This window comes from Dama dama, chromosome 11 (genome assembly GCF_033118175.1).
Source record: "Dama dama isolate Ldn47 chromosome 11, ASM3311817v1, whole genome shotgun sequence".
Taxonomy (NCBI): Eukaryota; Metazoa; Chordata; class Mammalia; order Artiodactyla; family Cervidae; genus Dama; species Dama dama.
In genome coordinates this window covers 96,705,229-96,726,578 of record NC_083691.1, presented here as the reverse complement: position 1 = coordinate 96,726,578, position 21,350 = coordinate 96,705,229, and the positions used below count along the sequence as shown (strand labels likewise).

Genomic DNA, 21,350 nt, shown 5'->3' with positions numbered 1-21,350 from the left:
GAGCAGGGAGAAGATGTGCCTTCCACATTTGCACGTGGATTTCTGTGTTCCAAAGATGTGTTTTTGTTGCTCGTGAATGGGTATTGCCCATTCGGGAAGAACACACCCCCACACCTGTTTATGCCAGCGCATTAAGTGCCGCCAACAGGCACATTATTCATTTATTTATTTTCAGGCTAATGGAATAGTTCTGTGCTGTGAGAAACAAACAGCAGTTAATAAAGAACAGGCTCAGCCTACACACAGCCAAACAGGGCTTCGCTGTGACACGAGGATGCGCGACCTTGGTGTCTGCATTTCTATCCTCCTTTATACAGAAGTGCCTAGAGCCTGTTTTCAGAGCTTCAGTCCATGGGCCTTCTGGGCTTCCCTGGGCCTTCTGGGCTTCCCTGGTGGCTCAGAGGTAAAGAATCTGCCTGCAAAGCGGGAGACCATGTTCGATCTCTGGGTTGGGACTATCCCCTGGAAAAGGGAATGGCTATCCACACTAGTATTCTTGCCTGGGAAATCCTATGGCCAGAGGAGCCCTGGCGGGCTACAGTCTGTGGGGTCGCAAAGAGTCAAACATGACTGAGTGACTAACTTTTCACAGGGTCCTCGTGTTCAATCTGGACGTGGTCCTTTTATAAGGAGCCGCCCACCTCCATTAGATGAATTATCAAACTGCATCAGCCAAGCCTGAATTACCCAGATAACTCATTGTATCCAAACAGTCAATTAGACTTAACCCTTCTGTTTTACTTTTGACCCCAAAATGAGAACACAGGTCTGATGCCAGAGATTCAGAAACACAAGCTCCAGAACACAGACCCCACTGAGGAGCCCGGCTCAGAGTGACCAGTCCTCAAAACCCAACACAAGACACCTCATTTTGAAAGCTCTAGCATTTCATAAAACAGCAAAGGGGGTGGGGGGACAGAAAGCAGTGTTGATAGGAAATGGTGAAAAGAGAGCAGTGGGAAGGAAAAAGCACATACAAATACAGAAAGATAAGGGGCGATGGGAAGGACAAACGGGCGGGTGGGTGACAGGGGGACTGATGAAGACCCCCTGACTGGTGCCGCTTCGCTTGCTGTTGGCTCTGACCCATGATCAAGTCTATCACCCCCATCGAATTAGTCCCAGAGTTTCCAATAGAAGCAGCCAGAGTTGTGACCCTGACTCCTAATGCTGGGCTCACCAGGATGTCTCCTCCTTCTGAGGAAGGTCCCTGTTGTATGTTATTTGCATAAAATACAGGATTTGCTTAAAAGGCTGCAACGATTTGCTGAACAGCATAATCCTCCAGGCCCAGCATTCAGGGCTGATTCCTGGATGATGGGCTCCAAGGCCAATCTGGGGCCCTTCTGAGAAGCTCCCCCATTCCTAGAGCTCGGGGTGTTTGAGTGGTTGGAAGTGGTAGCAGGTCAGCCTTCCCCGGTGTGTGTGTGTTAGTTGCTTAGCCATGTCTGACTTTTTGCAATGCTATGGACTGTAGTCCTCCAGGCTCCTCTGTCCATGGGATTCTCCAGGCAAGAACACTGGAGTGGGTTGCCATGCCCTTCTCCAGGGGATCTTCCTGACCCAGGGATTGAACCCAGGTCTCCTTAATTGCAGACAAGTTCTTTACCATCTGAGCCACCAGGGGAGCTCCAGGGAACCCCTAAATCTGGGCAAATCAAGGTGAAGTCAAGGCTCACCCACGTCCAGCCTGACTCATCTGAGAGGCTCTCCTGAACCACATGGGATACAAGCGTAATGAGCCACACAGCTAAGTAAAGACACTGACCCAAGAGGCGCCCCATGACAAAGTCAATTTGGTGCCAGCTTGGTGCCCGTGTTTCCCTGGGCAAGGGAGCTTGTTACCGTGCAGATTTCCTGGGTGTCGCTGGAAGATTCTAGTTCAGGAGACCTGAGGGTGGGGCTGGGACTGAGCAGAAGGAAAAGAGCCTTGGGGTTCTGATACAAAGGGACTTTGAGAAACTGTCCCGTTGTAATCCTAAAGCCCATTGTTTGCATAGGAATTTTTTAAATTTATTTATTTTTATTGAAGGATAGTTGCTTTACAATATTGGTTTGATTTCTGTCATACATCAGCATCAATTAGCCATAGGTGTATATATGTCTCCTCCCTCTTGAATCTCCCTCCTACCTCCCACCTTTTCCCACCCCTCTAGGTTGTCAACAGAGCCCTAGTTTCACTTCCCTGAGTCACACAACAAATTTCCATTGGCTATCTATTTTACATTTGATAGTGTATATGCTTCTATGCTGCTTTCTCCAGAAGAGCCTATCTGGCTACAGTTCATGGGATCTTAAAGGGTCAGACAGGACTGAAGCAGCTTAACACATGTTTCCATGCTGCTTTCTCCATTCATCTCACCCTCTCCTCCTCCCCTAACCCTTGTCCATAAGTCTGTTCTCTATGTGTACATCTCCACTGCTGCCCTGCATAGGAATTTTAATGACACTCCTCTTGCTTACGGAGCTCTTCCAGGCAACTCTGTCCTTGAATTAATATAAGTGTTGGCTTGAATGTTGCTTAAAATGTGTGCAGTGGCCATAATGCCACCTGCTGGGGTAGCAGCTTATCCCCATTGGCTGTGTGCAAGGAAGGGCCCCCAGAGTGCCAAGACTATGGAGATTATGGGATGCTGTTCCCATGTGTCTCCATGACAACAGCGCACATGCTGCATGAAGGGTACCAGGTTGTGATTGGCTGGTGAGCAGTGTTATCCTGTGAATTTACATTTCCACGACTCTCATTAAGATGCTACTGAACACTGCTTTGAAGCTTCCTGTCATTTATCACATTTTAGAGGGTTTCAGGGAAATAGCCTGGCTTCATTGAGAACACCTGAGACTTTTCATTTTTTTTAACTAACAAGGTTTTATTTTCAAGTTGAGACAATGTTTGTTTGCCTGAAACAATGTGTGGAAATCATGTGTGATTTTTTTTTTAATTTTGAAACTGTTGCTGCTAAAAACACACAGCATGAAAAGTGGAAAATTTTTTTTAAAAAAGTGGAAAATTTTAAACCAAGAATCTAAAACCAGTGTGTCTTTCCAGAGCCTGCTAAACAAACCAAAGTTAGGGGGTCTTTCTTGAAAAAAGAGTCTCCCAGTGTAATTGTGGAAAAGCTGAAGTCTAATTCTCACTCAGATTAAAACAGTAAAATATGTCAGACGAATGAATTTCTGAGATGGAACCCTATGTGATCACCAACATCCAGCCATTTTTTCTCTCTCAAGTAAGGCTTAATGTAAGAAATCATTCAAGTTTGGTTCTGTAGGTTTGCTTCTCAATAAACATGAAATAGTGGAATAATAAAAACAGCTCACCTTAGGAAGGTTTCCTTAGCCCCAGGTCCTGGGCTCAGTCCTGACACTGGTCATCTCATTGAGTCCTGGCAGCAGTCTCTTTAGATTGTCCTAATGACATTATCCTTTTTTTTTTAATTGAAGAATAGTTGATTCACAATGTTATATTAGTTTCAGGTATACTGCACAGTGATTCAGTAATACATACATGTGTATATATGTACATCCCAGGTGGTGCTAGTGGTAAAAAAAATCCTCCTGCCAATGCAGGAGATGCAAGAGATGCAGATTGGATCCCTGGGTCAGAAAGATCCCCTGGAGGAGGAAATGGCAACCCACTCCAGTGTTCTTGCCTGGGAAATCCCATGGACAGAAGAACCCGGTGGGCTACAGTCCATGGAGTTGCATAGAGTCAAACGCAACTGAGGGACTGAGCACGCATATGTATGTGCATATATGGATTAAATATGTATGTGTGTATATATATGAATGTTGAAAGTGTTAGTCGCTCAGTCATGTCCAACTCTTTAGAATCCCATGGACGGTAGCCCACCAGGCTCCTCTGTCCATGGAATTCTCCAGGCAAGAATACTGGAGTGGGTAGCCATTCCCTTCTGCAGGGTATCTTCCCAACCCAGGGATTGAACCCAAGTCTGTCACATTTCAGGCAGATTCTTTACCATCAGAGTCACCAGGGTATCCCTATATATGAATATATATATATTTTTTCTTTTTCAGATTCTTTTCCCTTATAGATTATTACAAAATACTGAGTATCATTTTTTGTGCTATACAATAGGTCCTTGTTATCTCTTTTATATGCAGTATAAAAGATAAAAAGGTTATCTCTTTCATATGCAATACTGTGTATATGTTAATCTCAAACTCCTAATTTATTCCTCCCCACCACCAGGTTTCCCCTTTGGTAACCATAAATTTTGTTTTCTAAGTCAGTGAGTCTGTTTCTGTTTTGTAAATAAATTCACTTGTATCTTTTGCTTTTTAGATTCCACAGATGAGTGATATTTGATATTTGTCTCTGACTTAACTTCACTTAGTATGATAATCTCTAGGTCCGTCCACGTTGCTGCAAATAAGGCAAATAGCCTTATTTCATTCTTTTTATGGCTGAGTAGTTTGTTTATTTGTGTGTGTGTGTGTGTGTGTGTGTGTTTTGGCTGTGCTTGGTATTCATCACTGCGCCGGTTTTTCTCTAGTTGCAGCAGGTGGGGGCCCCTCTGGTTATGATACACAGGCTTCTCACTGCCGTGGCTCCTCTCGGTTGTGGAGCGTGGGCTCCAGGGCAGACGGGCTTCAGTAGATGTGGCATGTGGGCTCAGTAATCGCAGCTCCCAGGCTCTCGAGTGCAAGCTCAATAGTCGTGGTCCATGGCCTTAGTTGTTTCACATCATGTGGGATCTTCTTGGATCAGGGATTGAACCTGTGTTTCCTGCATTGGCAGGCAGATTCTTTACCACTTAGCCACCAGGGAAGGCTGGGGTGTATGTGCCTTTTCAAATTATAGTTTTCTCCAGATATATGGCATCATCCCTTCTTAACAAAGAAGGAAATTGATACATAAAAAGAGTTAAGTCTCAGGCGCACAGGTGGGACAAGTGGGACCCACATTCAGAGCAAATCTAACCCAGAACTCATATTCTTAACTTCAGTGCTTTGCTGCTCCCTACAAATCTAGCTGGAAATTGCACATTTAAATGCAAATACAGGCCTCTCCCTGGCACCTAACATCCTGTAGGTCCACAATGTTTGTTCCTGTGCACATCAGGCGTCCTGGATGTTTAGGTACCAGGATGTTTAAGAGTGCCTTAGACTTAAGTCAAATACAGACACACAGACATGGAAAGGACTGTGATGAAGGAACAGGTTTATACCCACAGATCCCTAGACCTGCACACCACGAGAGACTCCAGGGCAAGCCAGGGGCAGAGGGGGTTGATGAAATGTGGGTGAGGGCCTCTATCGTGGTTTCTGTGGAAAAGAGCAGGTGAGGCAGAGCCTGGGCTTGGGTGGTTTGAATAGTTTCAGTAGGCTTTGGGCTGTAAGGGCTTCCCTGGTGTCTCAGCAGGGAAGAGTCTGCCTGCCAGTGCAGGAGATGAGGGTTTGATCCCCGGGTTGGGAATCTCCCCTGGAGAAGGAAATGACAACCCGCTCTAGTATCCTTCCCTGGGCAATGCTATGGACAGAGGAGTCTGGTGGGCTATAGTCCTTGGGGGTCACAAAAGAGCTGGACATGACTGAGCAACTGAATAACAACTTGGGGTTAAGGGCTGTCCCCATTGCCTGGTCCTGGTGTGATCTGGGCAGGTGGAGAGTGGCTCAGGGTATGAGAGCCAGATGGAGATGTTTGGGGGGTGTGAGCACTGGATGGGTTGGTTTGCGTCTGAAAAGTACACCAGGAGTGAGTGGTTTACTATCTCTAGTTGTCTGACCCAGGGAGGAGCAGTCCCTCTAGCTCAGTCAGGCCCCAGAATTCAAAACTTCAAATACAGAAACATAATTATTACACAGGCCACCTCACGCAACTTCCCCAAGATCCCAGGAAGGCGCAGGGTGAGAGCAACGTGTAAAGGGTAGAAGGGATGGCATCAATTAGCATCAGTTTTATTTAATCAAATACCTGCTCATACTTTGAGGAACTATTAATATATAGGAAACCCAACGTGGGTCCATTACCGTGGAAAGTCCTATTATTTCTGTAGGGCTGACTAATTTGAGACGCATTGTCTGATTCTATTTGGTTTCTTTAATTTTTATTTATTTATATGTTTATTTAATTTTGGCTGCGCTGGATCTTCACTGATGTGCGGGATTTCTCTATTTGCGATGAACAGGGGTTACTTTTCGCTGCAATGCCTGGGCTTCTCATTGCAGTGGCTTCTCTTGTTACGGAGCACAGGCTCTAGAGCCCTGGCCCAGTAGTTGTTGTCCACGGGCTCAGCTGTCCCGAGGCATGTGAGATCTTCCCAGACCAGGGATTGAACTTGTATCTCCTGCATTGGCAGGCAGATTACCAACCACTGAGCCAACAGGAAGTCCCTGGTGAATTCTTTTTTGATGCCTGGAAAGAGGAAATACTGAATTTACTCACCTGTGGACTCATCACCACCCTTCCCGGGCCCACACAGTCCATACCTGGCACATATATAAGTGCCTGATAGAGGCAGGTTGATGTAGACTGAGGCTCCAAGTCCTCAGCCCTGGACACACAGGTGCTGGGGGAAGAGCCAGGGTTTAGGCCGAAGACTTCTGGCTCGAGGGGAGCCGAGGACAGAGTACTCCTTGACGGAGCCGAGAGTACCCGCCAGAGATGGAGGGCGGCTTCCTGGAAGGCTCTGGCCACGTCTTTGGCCTTAAACCCAAAGTGAAGTTGAGATCCACCTTCATGTGCGCTGGGTGAAGTGGAGTGTGTACCTTCACTGGTGCCCTGTGAGCTGTCTACACGGGCAGGCCTCCTGAGTAGTGCTGAGTGGTCAGGGATGGTGGTCCCTGGCCTCCATTCGCTCCCCATTGAGCTCCCTTCCCATCTGGGCTCTCCAGGTGTTGGGAGGCCAGTGGCCCCCTTCCTGACATCCTTCTCGGGCCCCTCACTTGCCCCCCCACCCCAATCAGAGAACTGTCCCTGACACCCTCTCCCAGCCTAAAACTTGTCTCACCAACCGTCTGATGGAACCTAGGCCGACAGGTGCTGACTGCTTCCCCAGGCTTGTATCCACAGGAACCCTCGGGCCTCAAGGCAAAAGGCCCCAGTGACATGTGTGGAGTGCAGGGTCAGGGAGAGAGGGTGGCACCGAACCAGAGAGGAGACCCGCACGTCATGTCGATGAAGATGCCATCTGCTCACCTGCTCAGATCCTCTGGCCCTGTGACCCTGGGAGGCTGGAAGAGGGGCAGACAGAGCACCTTGGCCCTTGTTGACAAGCTTGAACCCTCTCCCTGGATGTTTCCAGGTTCACACATCAGTTGTGCTGCATTCCCCCCTACCCCCACCCGTGGACACAAACGTACCAACTGTTGCCTAAATGTGCTGTGTGCTAAGTCGCTTCGTGTCCAGCTCTTTTGAGACCCCATGGACTGTAGCCAGTTAGGCTTCTCTGTCCATGGGATTTCCCAGGCAAGTATACTGGAGTGGGTTGCCATTCCCTTCTCCAGGGGATCTTCCCAACCCAGGGATGGGACCCACATCTCTAACATCTCCTGCGTTGGCAAGCAGATTTTTTTTCTATTCTTTTTACCACTAGAGCCAGCTGAGAAGACCAAATACTTGAGCAAAATGGCATGTCTTGGTCACTCCTTGAGACTCCATCATTTGCCACAGATGTTCTAGGGGACAGAGGGCAGACAGGACTTCCCATCTTTAACCTAGATTTTTAATCACTGTGAAGACCTGTATGTCAGGAAGTGAGACGAGAAAGTATCAGTCATTTTCTGCGAATTGTTTCACCATGAGCAGTGTCTATCCTACTCCGTGAGAAGCTCCAGAAGGAATCTGAGCTGGGCAGTAGAATCACTCGTCTCATCCTTTCCCCATAAAAAGTCCACTCTCTGACCCTGGCCATGTGGCCTGGAGCCCTGGGGTGAACTTGGTCAGAGCAGCCTCCAGGCCACCTCTGCCCTGCCCACTGTTTCCAGAATAGAGTTGAAAGAAAATCACTTCATCTGGAGATATCTTTGTCCAGACACAGATTTTTTTTTTTTTTATTGCTTTCAAATAAATACCGCCCCCCAACCCCTAACCGAGTCCTGCTGCCCAGCCGCACACACTGATTGGGGAGGAACTGCCCAGGTAAGTTTCAAAGGTGTAGGAGCAGTCTTTGCTGGAAGGGGTCCTAAGAGGCAGGTCCCAGTTCCTGAAAGAACTTGATGCCAGGAAGTAGGCTGTCCTCCCTGGGAGCCCAACCTCCACCCCCAGATTTGGATCTCACTGTGCTTCAGACTGAAATCCAGAAAGCAGTGTTTCAGAAGTGGCTGGTGCAGCTCCAAATAGGTCATCCTCAGCAAACATTCCACTCTGGGTTTTCCACAAACCACATGGCAGAGGGTGAAAATTTCCCTGCCCTCGTTTCACCCACTCCCCTCTAATCATGGGGCTTCCCGGGTGGCGCTAGTGATAAAGAACTTTCCTGCCAATGCAGAAGACATAAGAGATGCAGGTTTGATCCCTGGGTTGGGAAGATCCCCTGGAGAAGGGCATGGCAACCTACTCCAGTGTTTTTTGCCTGGAGAGTCCCATGGACAGAGGAGCCTGGTGAGCTACAGTCCATGGAGTTGCAGAGAGTTGGACACGACTGAAGTGACTTGTCAGGCACCCTGACTGCACAAACAGATTTGAAACCCTGGCAGAAGTGGATGCTTTCCAGCTTTCGACACGATGCCAGTCTGTTCCGTGGGGTTTCTGTAGGTTGCCTCATTTTCTGCCTTTGGCATTTGGGGATTTTCGTTTGTTTGTTTTTTGGTTTTTCTCCTGAGCTGAACTAATTGAGACATCTCAGTGAAGGCAACCAGCCACCTGCCCGCCAGACCTCACTGGTGGTGGGGACGTGCGTTTCACACTAAAGGACAGCTTCCTGGAGGGAAGTCTGATCTCTCTGTCCCAGACCCCCAAGAGTAAGAAACAGTATCCCTTCCACCCGCACAGGGATGTACAGCGTCCTTCTCCGGAAAGATCAGTGCTGCCAGATTAGATTGCAAAGGAATCAGGTTCACAATCAAGAACAAATTGTTACCCAAGGACATCGTTCTGTGTGAGCATCTAATAAGATGGAGTGGTGAGGAATGGTCAGAACTGTTATCAACCCCATCACTCTGCTTATTTCAGCCCTGACAGCAGGGAACTTTGTATGGGTTGTGCAATAACTGTGATTAAAACACACACAAGATATGTACTTGGAGGATGGGACGAGGGCCTGTTCACTTCCACAGGCACCCAGTGATCAGGTCAACCATCTGGGGGAGATCTTGTTTATGCTCTCACAAGTTTCTGGCCCTGACAAATATTCATTTTAATTGATGAATACCAGGAGAGAGGAGAAACTCAAGACTTATATTTGCCCATTAGGGTGATTTTTTTTTCAGTCCAGCACATGGCAGACCCCTGGTTCCCTCATGTGGCTCTCAGTCTTTCTCTGATATCATTTTTCCACATGCCAGACAGAACTGGCAGAAGAAAAAGAAGAAACCACACATTACCCCCAGCAAGCTGGGTAGCAGTCCAGGCTGAAAACCACACAGCATTCTTCTGCCGCTGCTCTCAGAGCCCAGTCCACTTTTCACAACCCATCCTGGGAAGGATGCTGTGGAGAGAGAAAGAGAGTCCAGAAAGAGCGAGTAACTAGCAGGAGATGACGTCTCATGAAAGTGCAGAAATTTTTGTTTTCCCTTCACATTCTAACACTCTAGCCCAAACGTTGTGGATGTTCATCACAAATGAAATTTAGGGACCTCATTGTTCCTTTAACAAAACTCCTCATTGACTGCTTCACATCTTCCCAGACACCTACCAGTTTTTTTTTTCACTTGTTCCAAGAAGTGCGGGGAAAGCTATTTGTCACTCTGCTTGTGTACATGTGGGCTTCCCTGCTGGCACAGTGCACCTGCTGATGCAGGAGACACGAGAGACACACGTTCGTTCCCTGAGTTGGGAAGATCTCCTGGAGAAGGAGATGGCAACACACTCCAGTATTCTTGCCTGGAGAATTCCATGAACAGAGGAGGGCAATAGTCCATGGGGCTGCAAAGAGTTGGACACAGCTGAGCAAATGCACACGCACGTTTGTGTGCTATAGGGCTTCCCAGGTGGCTCAGGTGGTAAAGAATCCACCTGCAATGTGGGAGACCCAGTTTCAATCGCTGGGTTGGGAAGATCTTCTGGAGAAGGGAATGGCAACCCACTCCAGTATTCTTGCCTGGAAAGTCCCATGGACAGAGGGCTACAGTCCATGGGGTTGCAAAGAGTCGGACACGACTGAGCGGCTAACACTTGTGGACTGCTGCTGTGTTTTCCTACAGCTACTGCAGCTAAGTTATCATCGGCAGGCCATCTTCAATCCAAATTCTCCATGGTGTGGGCCTGATGGCGGAACCGATGCTGAGGAGACAAGTGTCTCTTTGTCTCTTTCTTACTTGTTGGCTGACCCTCCCTGTCACCCACTTCCTCCATCTTGCCCTTCGGAAGCATGTTCTTGTCCCCCCTGAGGTCTCCCTGCCCCCACAGCATCCTTATCTCCTTGTCATGACTGATTTGGGGGGCTCACCTCTGCCATCAGGCAGACTGGGAGGACAACCCCAGATGCCAAGACATCATCATTCTTTTTGTAAAAAATTTTTTTTATTATTAATTGGAGGATAAATGCTTTACAATATTGTGTTGGTTTCCATCATACATCAACATGAATCACCGTAGGTGTACATATGTCCCCTCCCTCTTGAACCTCCCTCCCATTTCCCTTCCCATCCCACCTCTCTAGGTTGACCCAGAGCACCGGGTTTGAGCTCCCTGCGTCCTACAGCAGACTTCCCCGGCTCTCTATTTTACATACGGTAGTGTGTGTGTTTGAACACTCCTCTCTCGGTGCATCCCTCCCTCTCCTTTCCCCACTGTGTCCATAGGTCTGTTCTATCTTCTGCGTCTCCCCTGCTGCCCTACAGGTTGGTTCATCTTTCTACTCTCCCTATGTATGCACTAATATGTCCTCCACTGAACCTTGGGGCTCTCTTGGTTTTGGAATCCTGAAAATTTGAACCCAAGGAAAAATTCTTTCAGGATCTCTGAAATCAGAGACTTCGGTGCTGAACGATCCGTGAGCAAAGAAGGGACTTGCTAACCCCTTGATCCTTTCAACATCCTGCATCTCCCCAAGCATGAGGCCCATGACCAGTGCTTAACTGTTTCCCACAGAGCAGGGATGCCTGTGCGTGCTGGCTTGCGGCTGCTTCTCACCCAGGCGTCCTTCTGACCAGTGTTCATGCCTCAGAGGGCAGTGAGCCAGCCTGAGCACCCTGGAACCAGAACCGTGTCCGTGGGCCAGCCTCCCACAGCCCATGGGCCACCAGCAGCAGCAGACTGGGCTGCAGAAGGGAAGCCAACCAGGAGTCTCAAGGTCTGCGCATCGGTTGCTGGTAGGGATCTGAAGGTCTCTTCCCAGACTGGACTTGAAGCTGTGGTGCAGTGTGAGGTGGAAGATCATCTCGAGAGAGAGTCATTGAGTAAACACGTGTGGGCAAGCCTCCTGCTCAGAGCTGGAGACAGAACCAGCCCCACCCAACCCCCGCCACTGCCCCAGTTCCACTAGCTCTTCAGCTTTAGGTTTTTGATGAAGATCACTTTTTTTTTTTTTGATAGTATAAGAGTTATTTATTCACTATACACAGAACACGTTGTTGTTTAGTTGCTCAGTTGTGTCCAACTCTTTGTGACCCCATGGACTATAGCCCTCCAGGCTCCTCTGTCCATGGGATTCTCCAGGTAAGAATACTGGAGTGGGTTGCCATTTCCCCCTCCAAGGGATCTTCCCAACCCAGGAATCAAACCCACATCTCCTGCCTGGCAGATGGATTCTTTTACACAAAGCCAGCAAGGAAGCCCCATACACAGAACATGTCCCCTGTAAAATGTACAGAAAATCGCTAAAAAATATAATTTGGCGAACATGTTCTCAATTATAGAACATACTGATACTAAATCAGTTGGGGATAATTGTTTCCCTCAAAATAATCTAGTTATAGCATCCAGAGTCTCCTTTACATCTGATGCAAGGTTCAGAGGGGCTTCCCTCCTAGCTCAGCTGGTAAATAATCTGCCTGCAGTGCAGGAGACCTGGGTTCAATTCCTGGATGGGGAAGATCCCCTGGAGAAGGAAATGGCAACCCTCTCCAGTATTCTTGCCTGAAGAATCCCATGGACAGAGGAGTATGGCAGGTTACAATCCATGGGGTCGCAAGAGTTGGACATGACTTTGCAACTAACCCACCAAACCACCACCACCAAAGTTCAGTACTGATTCTGGGGACTATTTCCTAATGTGTTGTATGAGGAGGCAGAGTTCACAGTTAAATATGACTCTAGTATATTACGCAGGAGACCTGGGTTCGATCCCTGGGTCAGGAAGATCCTCTGGAGAAGGGAATGGCAATCCATTCCAGTATTCTTGCCTGGAAAATTCCATGGACAGAGCAGCCTGGTGGGCTACAGTCCGTGGGATCACAAAGAGTCAGACATGACTGAGCACTCACACTACTGCCACTACTAGTATATTACAGTCCCCGCACACAATAAATCAGTTTGTTACAGATGAAAACAAATCATCCTTTGAATATTTGTGTTAATGGGATGCAAAGAAATACTGGATAATTTTAAAAGGCAAATAACCACAAAATGACTTATCTTTGACAGTGTACTCGGTTTTATTATTACACAGGATATAAATGGGATACAATATTTTTGTGAATAATACATCTCAAACAGAACAATGAAAATGAGGCCACCTGTAATGATTCACAGGATTGTACTCAGACCGCTTTTGAGTAACTCCGGGATGCGGAGCAGGAATTCATCACTTCCTTATCTGTCATCGGTTAGTGCTGTGTGTCTGTTGGTGGCAGGGAAAGGAGTCTGGAAAGGGTCAGAAATCTGGGAAGACAGGACTTTGCCTTCCTTGAGTGGTTAATCCTTCTGAGAGGCTCTCAAAGCCAATTGTAATTAGATCTATTTTTTCCTATGACTGAAGTTGAAACAACTAATTAAGTCCTTAATTAATGTTTTTCAACCACCTTGGGAAGTGCCAGAGAAGTTACTCTAAGTGTTCCCTATTACTCAGAGCTCCCTGGGCACAGCCTGCTCTTGTTGACTCTAGGATATGCGAGAAAGTTCATGCTGGGAGTACAAGTCATTTCAGAGGCAACGGACAAAATGTTGACAGTTTCTTCTTCCCCCTGGCTTCCCCCAAGGTTTTCTCCTTGCCCTCTCTTATAACTTTCAGTCTTCGTTTTTCACCTTTGCTCAAGACTTCATCTGCTTAAGGCTTCTGGGGGTGGCAGCTTGTTTAGAAAGGGAGTTTGTTCAGTTTCAAGCCCCTCTGAAAATATCCAACTTATCAAGTGCAGACTCTGAGCAATCACGAGATGTCCCTCCTGGGGTGCATTTTCTTCTTTAAAGCCTTCAAAGTGATAAAAGGACTGATAAAAACCACCTTGGGAGGCAGTCAGGCCAACGGCAAGGTCTGCAAAACATCCACATTTCCACGAGCAAAACATCCACATTTCCACGATCAAGAGGCTCTACCCCTTGAAGAAGTTATTGGGAGCTGGTGTTCACTACCCCATCCTCCTCACAGTAAATCACCCGGGAGGTGCTTACCGACATGAATTTAGCAATCGAAAAGATCACTCAAACTAGTTCGTGGTGTGTGTGTGTGTGTGCTTGTGTCTGACTCTGCAACCCCATGAACTGTAGCCCGCCAGTCTCCTCTGTCCATGGAATTTTCCAGGCAAGAATACTGGAGTGGGTTGCCATTTCCTACTCCAGGGGATCTTCCCAACCCAGGGATCAAACCATGTCTCCTGGCCCAGGCAGGCAGATTCCTTATCACTGCACCACTGGGAAGACCAGGTCATGGTATAGAGACAGATTCAAGAGATTTTCTCTTAAATTCTTGGGATGTCCTCGGATGTTCGTTTGGAAGGTCTTGCTATTCTGAAAGAGTAGAGAGGATTTTATTAGGTTCTTATCAGGCAGGCAATGTCTCTAGATTCAGGCAGAGAGGATCTTTCACATCTGAGAAGTTTTTAAATGTCTTTTTTTTTTTAATGACGCAGATGTTCACATCTGCAGACCCTTCCCTTGTGTGGGTTTGTTTTCCTTTCCCCTGGTGACTTCCTTGGCCCACCCGACAAATTAATCTGCAATGATCTAAGCCAGAGACCGACAGATGTAAATTCTCTCAGGCCCACTCTGTTTTGTTTTCCTCACTTTATATTCATGTTTGGAAACATTTATTAGTATTTATGTGAGGGCGTTCAGAGATTATGTTTGATAAAATGGGTGTGTTCCTGTTGGTGGGTAGCCGACCACTATAGATGGAAGACCCAGTATAGATGGATTCACTTAGAAACCTGTAAACATGGAAAACAAAAAATTACTGGAAAACCAAAGAGAGTCTCACAGGTTTCATTTCAGAAAACAGTTTTCTGATGCTTTTTATGTTCAAATTGGAAAACATAACTATATCTTAACCTACAAGCTCAGAAATATGCAGGATGTAATCAACTACATTTCAAAAAGAAAGAGGTAATGTAGATTATCTAGAATAGTAATCCTCAACCCTGGCTGCATGTTAGTAAATTGGGGGAGGGTTTCTTGTTTTTTTTAAAGAAACATTTTAGGGACTTTTCCTGTCCATGGTTAAGATTTGACCTTCCAATGCAGGGCTGCAGGTTTGATCCCTGCTTGGGGAACTAAGATCCTGCGTGCCTCTTGACCAAAAAAAAAAAAAAAAAAAATCAAAACATAAAACAGAAGCAATATTGTAAAAATTTTAATAAAGACTTTCAGAAAATAAAGAAAAAAATTTATTTTTGTACTGACTTTTTAAGACCCAACTTTATTTTATTTTAAAAAAATTTTTGGCCACATAGCATGTGGGAACTTAGTTCCTGATCAAACCCACGACCCCTGCATGGAAAGTGTGGGATCCTAACCACTGGGCCACCAGGGAAGTCTCTGGGGAGACTTTATAAAGTGTTGCTGCCCCGGCTTCACCCCGAGTTTCTGAAGTAGCTGATCTGGGCTGGGGGCAATCACATATCTGGTTCTGGGGAATCTGGAGAGAATTCCGTGTACCTGATAGGTTGACGTTTCTCCTATTTAACTCTTTTTTCCACCCAGCAAACTCCACTGAAAATAGCAAGACGTTCTCTCTGGAAGGTAAAGCCGTTTTTCACAGTCACCCTGAAGACAGGTGTACCGCTCCTAGGGAAACGGCTACTGATGCCAAGTGGTACCTCCCCCAGGTCTCTGGGGGCCTGGTCTCAGCATCATGGTGGGCAGGAGCCCTGAAGAGCCCCCTCTCCGCCCTGTTAGAACCAGGACTTGGAGTCCTAAGACCTGGGTGGAGGTCCTGCTGCACCATTTCAGCTCTGAGTGAGCTCAGTTAATATACACGTGCCTCCTAGACCTCGGGTTCCTCATTTATAGGATAAGGAAAGCCAGCCTTCCCCGCCTGTGAGAACACATAAGACACAGTGAATGGGTTTTGTCACCTGGGCAGTGAATTCTCTTGTGGATTCTGTGTAACTGGGGAGGTCACTGTGAACCCCGAGCTATCTCCTGAGTCAAGTCCTGCATCAGCCTGGGCTTTGAGGCGGTTCAGGGCATGATCTCTTGAATCCCAGGTAGGCCAATCCAAGGTCAACACCCACTGGTTCCCCTGTAGTAGTAGCAGTATTAGTTACTTAGTCATGTCCAGCTGTGTGTGACTCTATGGACTATAGCTCATGCTCAACCAGGCTCCTCTGTCCATGGGATTCTCCAGGCAGGAATACTGGAGTGGGTAGCCGTTCCCTTCTCCAGGGGATCTTCTCAACCCAGGGATCGAACCTGGGTGTCCTGCATTGCAGGCAGATTCTTTACCATCTGAGCCACCATACTTCCCCTGAGGGCATCAGTATCAGAACACCGTCTGACGATGCAGCTCACCCTTAAGACACAGGCTGATGTGCACGTCCAGACCCTCCTGCATCGTGGGGCCATCTGCTCGTCTGGCAGAGGATTTTTTTCCAGCGCAGTAATCTCCGTGGCTACAAGACTCGTGGCAGTGGGACTTGTGTGTTGTTGTTTAGTCACTACGTCGTGTCCGACTCTCTGCGACCCCATGGACGGTAGCCCACCAGGCTCCTCTGTCCGTGGGATTCTCCAGGCAAGAATACTGGAGTGGGCTGCCATTTCCTCCTCCAGGGGATCTTCCTGACCCAGGGATGGAACCCACATCTCCTGCATTGGCAGGTGGATCTGTTACCACTGAGCCGCCTGGGGAGCCCTGGTTGTGCGTCGCTGACTTGAATTCCAGCTCTGTCTGGCTTGTGCCCATTGCTTCCCGGTCTGAGACTCAGGCTCCCATACAGTGGGGTGAGAGTAACACTTGACATCCCCAAGTGGCTGTGAGAATGAAACAGCTGGGGGACCCGAGGCCGCTCGGTGGTGCCGGCGGGCTGACCTGTGTCTCCTCCCCCCAGCAGTGCCCAGCCCCCCTTGTAATGGCTTCGACGGCGCCCTTTCAAGGCCCTGCCGAGTCCCCTTGGGGAAGGAGGTCTGCTTCATTGCCACCGTTCGCCTGGCCACACCACAGTTCCTAAAGGCAAGTACCCCCGAGTCACCTTGCGTGGCAGCTAATTCCTTGTCTTTCTGGGAAAGAAGACGATTTCAAAGAGCTCATCGCCGACTCTGAGAATGTTCAGTATCTGATTTCTGTACAGCAACAGCCCGCCAGACTCTTTCCCCAAGCTTCAGTTTCCTAAAAATGCCAGAGTGGGTAGCCATTCCCTTTTCCAGGGGATCTTCCTGACCCAGAGATCAAACCCGGGGTCTCCAGCATTCCAGGCACAGTCTTTACCCGGAAAGCCCCTCCTGCAGACTCCATGGACTGTAGCCCGCCAGGCTCCTCTGTCCATGGGATTCTCCAGGCAAGAATACTGGAGTGGGTAGCCATGCCCTCCTCGAGGGGATTTTGTTTGAAGGCAGTGAATCACTGGGGCAGAGATGGGTCTTCCAGAACTCTATAAACTTTCCTACTCTTCACATCTATGTTGACACCAATCAGCGCAGGCAGAGGTAAAACCTATCAGACAGAGCTCTGGGCTCCCATCTGTAATTTCTTTCCCTTGGATGGGGTGAATGTTGAGTTAAGTTACTCATTCAAATTCAGATGAAAAGCCATTTTCCATGTGTTTACCACATGTCTAGATGATAGGAAGGGAGGGGTATGACATTTTGGCTCTCAGAACTTTTTCCCCAGCTCGTGAAATAAATTTAGCAGCCGCTAATACTGAAATTAGCTGCTGATGAGGCGTTTTGGCCCAACACAACTTGGAAACTTGCTCTAAGTGCTTTTAACTTCTGTTGCCGACTGTGCGTTCTTGACACAACCGGGGGTCGGGGGGTGAGAATCTGGCACCCAGAGTCGTATTTTTCCTCCCTTTCAATACAGGAAATGTGCATCGTTGACGAACCTTTAGAGGAATTCACTTCAAGGCATAGCTTGGAATGGAAATTTTTATTTCTGGATCACAGGTTTGTGAAAAGAAAAACACATTTGGGTTGGGTGCTTTTTCAAGCGCTTGTTTCCAGGAGCCAGGCTCTCCCCGCGGGACAGAATTCAGACCTGGTTCTCTCTTGTGGTGGGGAAAGTGCTTGCTGGCCAGAGGGCTGGGGTCTCCCTCCACTGCACTTGCCCCATCTGGGGATATGTCCTGGGTTTGGGTCAGAGCATCTCAGGAGAGCCACACACCCCCGTTGGAGACATCTCTGGGACACCCCCACCTGCCCCACCCCCACCCCACTCGGGACCGTCGCCAGCTCCCATTAGACAAGGCAAGATGTGAAGGAAGCTCTCATTTTATTTCCTTCAACACCCTTCCTCACTTTAGACCAATCTTCTTTCTTTCTTGTGTTACATTTTTTCACAGTTGAAGAACTAACAATCTCCCCTTCCTGCCCTTTGATTTTTTTTTATGACACTTTAAAATTGGGCTGACTCCATGCATAGCTGTTTGTGATTATTCAGCAGCAGTAACATTTATGATCACTGGGGCCAGTTTAGGTCGAGGGAACCGAGTGTCTAATGCCGAAAAATGTGAGCACTTTGGAAAACACTGCCTCTCTGGTTTTGACCATTGCCAAATGTTTTTTTCTGCACTTATTCTTGAGAAATGAGGCCCCTGGGTTGATCATGAAACATGTAAACTGCCCCCGCCTGTTGGCCACTACAGGAAGCCCGCAGGGCTGGTGAAGACCCAACCCCCCCAACTGTCCTTGCAGAGCCCCTCCTATCATAGGATACCTGCCTTTTGAAGTCCTGGGAACCTCGGGCTACGACTACTACCACGTGGACGACCTGGAGCTCCTCGCCAGGTGCCACCAGCACCGTGAGTACCCCTGCCAACCAGCCAGCTCCCCTCCCAGGACCTCCATCCTCTCCCTGCAGCCCTGACAGGGGGCCCCGTAGGCTCTGCAAGTCGACTTATTACTTGGTTTCTTCTGAGGCCAAGAATTTGAACTTCTCTGAGATGATGAAGTTGTGGTCCTTGTTGGAGGTCCTTGTCTGGATTCCCCTGGAATTGACTTTGATCCGTGTGCTTCCTCCCCCAGCCCCTTCCCAGCTCCCCTCAGCTATGCAAACTATTTGATCTTTTTTTTGCTTTTTAAGTAGTCTGATAACTATTATTTAATTTATTTATTTATTTCGGGGCTTTCTCGAGTTGTGGCAAGTGGGGGCTACTCTCTAGTTGTGGCACTCAGACTTCTCATTCCGGTGGCTTCTCTTGTTGCAGAGCACGGGCTCTTGGGCACACGGGCTTCGGTGGTTGCAGCACAGGCTTCAGTAGTTGCAGCTCGTGGAGCTTAATTGCCCCATGGCATGTGGAATCTTCCCAGACCAGGGATCAAACCTGTGTCCCTGCATTGGCAGGTAGATTCTTAACCACTGGACCACCAGGGAAGTCCCACAAATACTATTTTATTGGCAGATTCAGTGCCTCCTTTTGTTGCTTTGGTCTCCTGGTTAGGCTTTCTCTTGACCACTAGCATGTAAAGAGCTAAACTCCAGGCGCTGAGACAGTGCACCCCAGCTGCTCCTCTTCCCTGGACCCGTGGTCCAGCTTTCTGCCCTGCCCAGGCCTCACCCAGCAGCATCTGTGTGTACTGGGTACCCCCAGGGAAGCCACAACTTAACCACAGGAGCCCTGTGTGGTGGTCTGCGGTGGAAGCCCCTGTGGCTGATCCTCTGTTTAGAGCTGTGTAGACCAAGGATGCTCGGCTGACTGGCAGCCAGAGCATCCGTCCGTAGGCTGCTGGCTGTCAGGTCTGTTTTTGGTCCAGTTCTCCCAGCGTCTGGATGGTCTCTCCCACAACTGCAGAGACAGCTTCAGCTGCAGCAGGATGGTGAGCCCCGGGAAAACCAGGGCTTTTTTTTTTAAACGCACACTTCTCCAACAGATTTATTTCTTTAAAGGAATGGATTTTGAAGAGAAAAAACATGGGGCAGAGAGGTATGGAATAGAAAATAAATACAAATGTAAGATGTTTTGCTAATTGCTTAACAACCACAAACTAGTACAGAGAATGCCCTGTACAAAACACGATAAAGGTTCAAAGATGGAGCTGTTCCCTGAGGCAAGGCTGAAGACCGCAGTCTCTGGTATTTGGAATTTAGGCTGCAGTCCTTGTTTTTGGATGGATCACTGGCTGTGTGGCACAGTTCATGCTTTAACCAGATTTGAACAGGAGAATGGCCACTTGGCCCAGGTAGGAGTAGATGAAGTGTTTGGTTTCATGTGTCACATAACTACCGAAGTTCCTCCTCATGGTGCAGGGCCAGGTGGGGTTGTACTTCCTGTCAAAATCCTTCTTGATATGGGCCGCAATGTCTTTCTCTATATTTCTCCAATGCCTGAGTAGCACACTCCACCGAGTCCTGTTGCATCTCCTACGACATATCGGCATTTTCGATCATGGCCTTTTGGTCACACATGGTCACCAAAGAGCAGGGGCTGGCCGACTACAATGGTCTCCCAGGGGAGGGGCTGGCAACGCTCACGCCCACATAGAGAGGCGGTTGCTACCAAAGCCGTGGCGCATCTCGAAAACCAGGGCTTCTTTTTAGTTAAACTCCCAGTTATAAACTCCCAGTTGAAGAATCTGCCCAGATTTAAGGCTCTCTTAAGCTTTTGAGCATTTGGGGAAGCAGGAGGATCATCCCCCCATTGTTGCAGAATTCATGACCATTTCCTGTGATCTTTTTTTAAATTTCTTTCTCAACTGGAGGGAGATTGCTTTACAATGTTGTTGCGTTGATTTCTGCGGTACTGCAACTCGAATCAGCCATAATTATATACATGTCCCCTCCCTCTCGACCTCCCTCCCCACCCCCATCCCACCTTGGTCATCACAGGGCACCGAGCTGGGCTCCCCGTGTTATGTAGCGACTTCCCACCAGCTACCTACTTCACACATGGTGCTTGATGGTCACTTAAGAGCCATCACTACTGGGGAAATGACTGTGTGCGGCACTGTCATTTTGAAAGCTGGTGTTGTTAAAAGTGACTGTGGGAGGGAAGGGTCCTTTTGTCTTGACGCTGGTTATACGCCGACTCCGTCTTCCATCACAGTGATGCAGTTTGGCAAAGGGAAGTCGTGCTGCTACAGGTTTCTGACCAAAGGCCAGCAGTGGATTTGGCTCCAGACCCACTACTACATCACCTACCACCAGTGGAACTCCAAGCCCGAGTTCATCGTGTGCACACACTCGGTGGTCAGGTGCGGGCCAGGGGCTGGCAGGGTGGGTGGGCCAGGGGCTGGGAGGGTGGGCATCCTCAGGGGTCCCCAGCAGGAGTCTCAGAGCCCCAGCATCCTCAGGGGTCCCCAGTTCTGAAGAGTGAGCCCCGGGCCTGAGTTCTGCAGCAGGACTCTGCTCACAGTGAGCAGACTAATCCCCAAAAGCCAGCTCCTTCCTAGCCCACACCCAGCCCTGGCTTCCTAGGGCCCCGCCAGGCCCCTCTGACAGCCTCACTGAGCTCTTCCAGGCAGCCAGGATGCTCCTCTGTAAATTACTGCTTCAGTGACCTACTTACATATTTTCCCTCATCTCCATCCAGCCCCCAGCCTTCCCTTGTCGCTGGTAGGAAAAGAAAATTAAAATTTTGTCTCTGAATAACTCAGAGACATAATCCCTCCCCCTTGCCGCCCCCCCCCCCGCCCCCCGCTTTTTTTGAATGCTTCAAAAACTACCGGTGGCAACCGAGGCAGGGTGGTACAAGAGCCAAGC

General features: G+C 48.5%; 1 protein-coding gene and 1 pseudogene across 3 annotated transcripts in view; one reads left to right on the top strand and one right to left on the bottom strand.

Moving 5' to 3' along the window:
* The window catches only part of NPAS2 (neuronal PAS domain protein 2), a 129,036-nt gene that overhangs the window by 71,895 nt on the left and 35,791 nt on the right, over window positions 1-21,350 (top strand). The window contains exons 8-11 of one of the 3 annotated variants that reach the window (XM_061155916.1): window positions 16,549-16,667; window positions 17,517-17,599; window positions 18,347-18,453; window positions 20,695-20,842. In XM_061155916.1, the coding sequence (XP_061011899.1) occupies window positions 16,549-16,667; window positions 17,517-17,599; window positions 18,347-18,453; window positions 20,695-20,842 (457 nt within the window). Of the gene's footprint in view, window positions 1-16,545; window positions 16,668-17,516; window positions 17,600-18,346; window positions 18,454-20,694; window positions 20,843-21,350 lie in introns of all 3 variants that reach the window. The other 2 variants (XM_061155915.1, XM_061155918.1) reach the window with 2 other exon arrangements.
* Window positions 19,752-20,057, bottom strand: LOC133065624 (dynein light chain 1, cytoplasmic-like; annotated as a pseudogene).